The sequence below is a fragment of the Nicotiana attenuata genome, unplaced genomic scaffold (assembly GCF_001879085.1).
Source record: "Nicotiana attenuata strain UT unplaced genomic scaffold, NIATTr2, whole genome shotgun sequence".
Taxonomy (NCBI): Eukaryota; Viridiplantae; Streptophyta; class Magnoliopsida; order Solanales; family Solanaceae; genus Nicotiana; species Nicotiana attenuata.
Window position 1 is genome coordinate 1 of NW_017680017.1, and position 3,400 is coordinate 3,400.

Sequence of the window (3,400 nt, forward strand, 5' to 3'; positions counted from 1 at the left end):
CCATATTTTGCAAGGATATTATTCAGCAATTTGTTGCAGAAGTGTGATCCTCCGTCACTTATCAACACGCGTGGAGTTCCAAAGTGTGTGAAGATGTGCTTCTTTACAAAACTCACCACTACCTTAGCATCATTTGTGGGAAGAGCAATGGCCTCCACCCACTTAGACACATAATCAACTGCCACCAAGATGTACCTGTGCCCATTAAAGTATGGGAATGGTCCCATGAAGTCGATTCCCCACACATCAAATAGCTCTACTGCCAGAATATTCTGCAAAGGCATCTCATGCCTCTTGGTGATTGTTCCGGTTCTTTGGCATCTATCACACATTTTAACAAAGGCATGTGCATCCTTAAACAATTTGGGCCAATAGAAACCTGATTGTAGAACTTTCTAGGCGGTCCTATCTCCCCCGTGATGTCCTCCGTATGGTGACGCGTGACAGTCATGCAATATTGCATTCATCTCTTCTTCTGGAACACATCTTCGCACCAACTGATCTGCGCATAGCCGGTATAAGAATGGCTCATCCCACATATAAAACCTCACATCATGTAGAAACCTTCTTCTATTATTAGGTGTCAATTTCGGTGATGTCACCCCACTTGCAATGAAATTCACATAATCTGCATACCATGGGGCTTCATTTGAGGTGATTGCCAATAACTGCTCATCAGGAAATGTTTCCTTGATAGACCCACCTTCAGCTACATGGCTCCGATTTTCTAACCTGGACAAGTGATCAGCCACTTGGTTCTCTGTCCCTTTTCGATCTCGGATTTCTAAGTCAAACTCTTGCAAGAGGAGGACCCAACGAATCAGTCTCGGCTTGGCGTCTTTCTTCTCAAACAAGTATCTGATAGCTGAATGATCTGTGTAGACGATGACTTTGGTCCCCACTAAATATGATCTGAACTTGTCAAACGCCCACACCACTGCAAGCAACTCTTTTTCAGTAACTGTGTAATTCATCTGGGCTGGATTCAGAGTTTTGCTCGCATAGTAGATGGAGTGAAAGATTTTATTTCTCCTTTGCCCCAAAACAGCTCCAATAGCTATGTCACTCGCATCACACATCAACTCAAAGGGTTGCTCCCAATCCGGGGCAATGATAATTGGTGCAGTCACTAGCCTTCCCTTCAGCTCCTCAAATGCTTTCAGACAGGCATCATCGAACTTGAAGGAGACATCTTTCTCAAGCAACCTGCACAAGGGAGAGGAAATTTTCGAAAAATCTTTAATGAAACGACGATAAAAACCTGCATGGCCCAAGAAACTGCGAATGCCTTTGACGGACGTTGGTGGGGGCGATTTTTCAATCGCTTCCACCTTTGCTTTGTCCACCTGCAAGCCCCAATACTATACCTTCACGTACCATGAAGTGGCACTTTTCCCAGTTTAGCACCAGGTTTGTCTCTTCACATCTAGCAAGTACTTTATCGAGATTCATTAAGCAGTTATCGAAAGAGCACCCAAACCCAGAAAAATCATCCATGAACACTTCTACAAATCTTTCAGCCATATCAGTAAAAATAGCCATCATACACCTTTGAAAAGTCGCAGGTGCATTACAGAGACCAAAGGGCATTCTCTTGAACGCATACGTGCCATATGGACACGTAAATGTGGTTTTCTCTTGGTCCTCTGGGGCTATAGCAATCGGATTATACCCGGAGTAACCATCTAGGAAATAGTAGTATTCCTGGCCAGCTAATCTATCAAGCATTTGGTCAATAAAGGGGAGAGGGAAGTGGTCCTTTCGGGTGGCATTATTCAATTTTTGGTAATCTATACAAATCCTCCACCCAGTGACAGTTCTTGTGGGAATCAAATCATTATTTTCATTAACAACCACAGTCATCCCCCCTTCTTAGGCACACATTGAACGGGGCTTACCCATTTGCTATCTGAGATTGGAAATACAATACCTACGTCAAGCCACTTAATCACTTCTTTTCTTACCACTTCTTTCATCATTGGATTGAGTCGGCATTGTTGCTCTACACTGGGCTTATGTCCGTCCTCCATGAGGATTTTATGCATGCAAAAAGCTGGACTAATGCCTTTGATGTCAGACATCGTCCACCCAAGTGCTCGCTTGTGCTCACGTAGCACTCTCAACAGCTTCTCTTCCTGCAATTTAGACAAGTCAGAAGAAACAATAACAGGTAAAGTGTCAGAGTCACCCAAATAAGCATATTGAAGGTGAGGTGGGAGAGGTTTAAGCTCCAGTTTTGGGGCTTCCTCAATGGACGACTTTGGAGGAGGTCCTTCTGGCCTATTCAAAGGCTCAAAGGGGTGTATCCCTTGCATGTGCGCACAAGATGTATCTAAGATGTGCATCATCTCCTCAACCTCATCATCACTCCCTAGGCTATCAAACAACATAAGTGCTTTCTCTAGAGAATCGTCTAGATATACACTTGGGTCATGAATTTGCTCATCAGCCTCAACAACAGATATCATTGAGAGCTCCTCATAGTGGCGGGGAAGTTGGATTGCTTTGTACACATTAAAGACTGCTTCCTCATCATCCACCCTCAAAATCTTTTTTCCGTCTCTCACTTTAATGATTGCATCGCCAGTAGCCAAGAGAGGTTGCCCCAATATGATTGGGACCAGTTCGTCAGCCTCATAATCCAGGATTATGAAGTCAGCTGGGAAGATAAATTTTCCAATTTGCAGCAACACATCTTCAATCACACCCTCGGGGTGTGCTATTGATCTATCAGCAACACATCTTCAATCACACCCTCGGGGTGTGCTATTGATCTATCAGCCAGCTGCAACATCACAGTAGTTGGCCTTGGAGCTCTCAAGCCTAATTGCTTGAACAAAGATAAGGCCATCAGATTTATACTCGCCCCCAAATCGCAAAGAGCACGACCCACATCAATATTACCAATGCGCACCGGAATGGTGAAACTGCCAAGATCCTTAAGCTTTTGAGGAAGCTTGTTCTGGACCCTTGAGGTGCACTCCTCAGTAAGTGCCATTGTCTCAAATTCATTCAATCTTCTCTTGTGAGCCACTATATCCTTTATGTACTTAGCATACTTTGGAATTTCACGCAGTACATCAACAAGTGGACTATTTAATTAAACCTGGCTCAACATGGAGAGAAATTTGTTGAACATACGATCATCATTCTTTTTTTGTAATCTCTGTGGGAAAGGTGGTGGTGGACTTGTAGCCTCCACTGGCTTTGGAATTGCATCAGTATTCTTCGATTCATGAGTTTCCTTCGGTATCAACTCCCCCTCGGGTGTGGCTTTGTCTTTTCTTTTCTTTGGCACTTCCTCCAGCTTTCTCCCGTTTCTGAGTGTAACTGCATTCACTTGAGGATTCTTTTCTGTATCACTGGGGAGAGCGCCTGCAGGTCTGGTGTTTTGATTCGT

General features: G+C 44.0%; 1 protein-coding gene across 1 annotated transcript; it reads right to left on the reverse strand.

Moving 5' to 3' along the window:
* Positions 1-395: 395 nt before the first annotated feature.
* LOC109221809 lies at positions 396-2,998 on the reverse strand. The gene is made up of 5 exons (XM_019386249.1): positions 2,905-2,998; positions 2,755-2,823; positions 2,260-2,659; positions 1,078-1,206; positions 396-732 (listed from the first exon to the last, which is right to left on the reverse strand). The coding sequence occupies exons 1-5, from the start codon at positions 2,996-2,998 to the stop codon at positions 396-398; spliced, it is 1,029 nt and encodes a 342-aa protein (XP_019241794.1).
* Between the last annotated feature and the right edge of the window lie 402 nt (positions 2,999-3,400).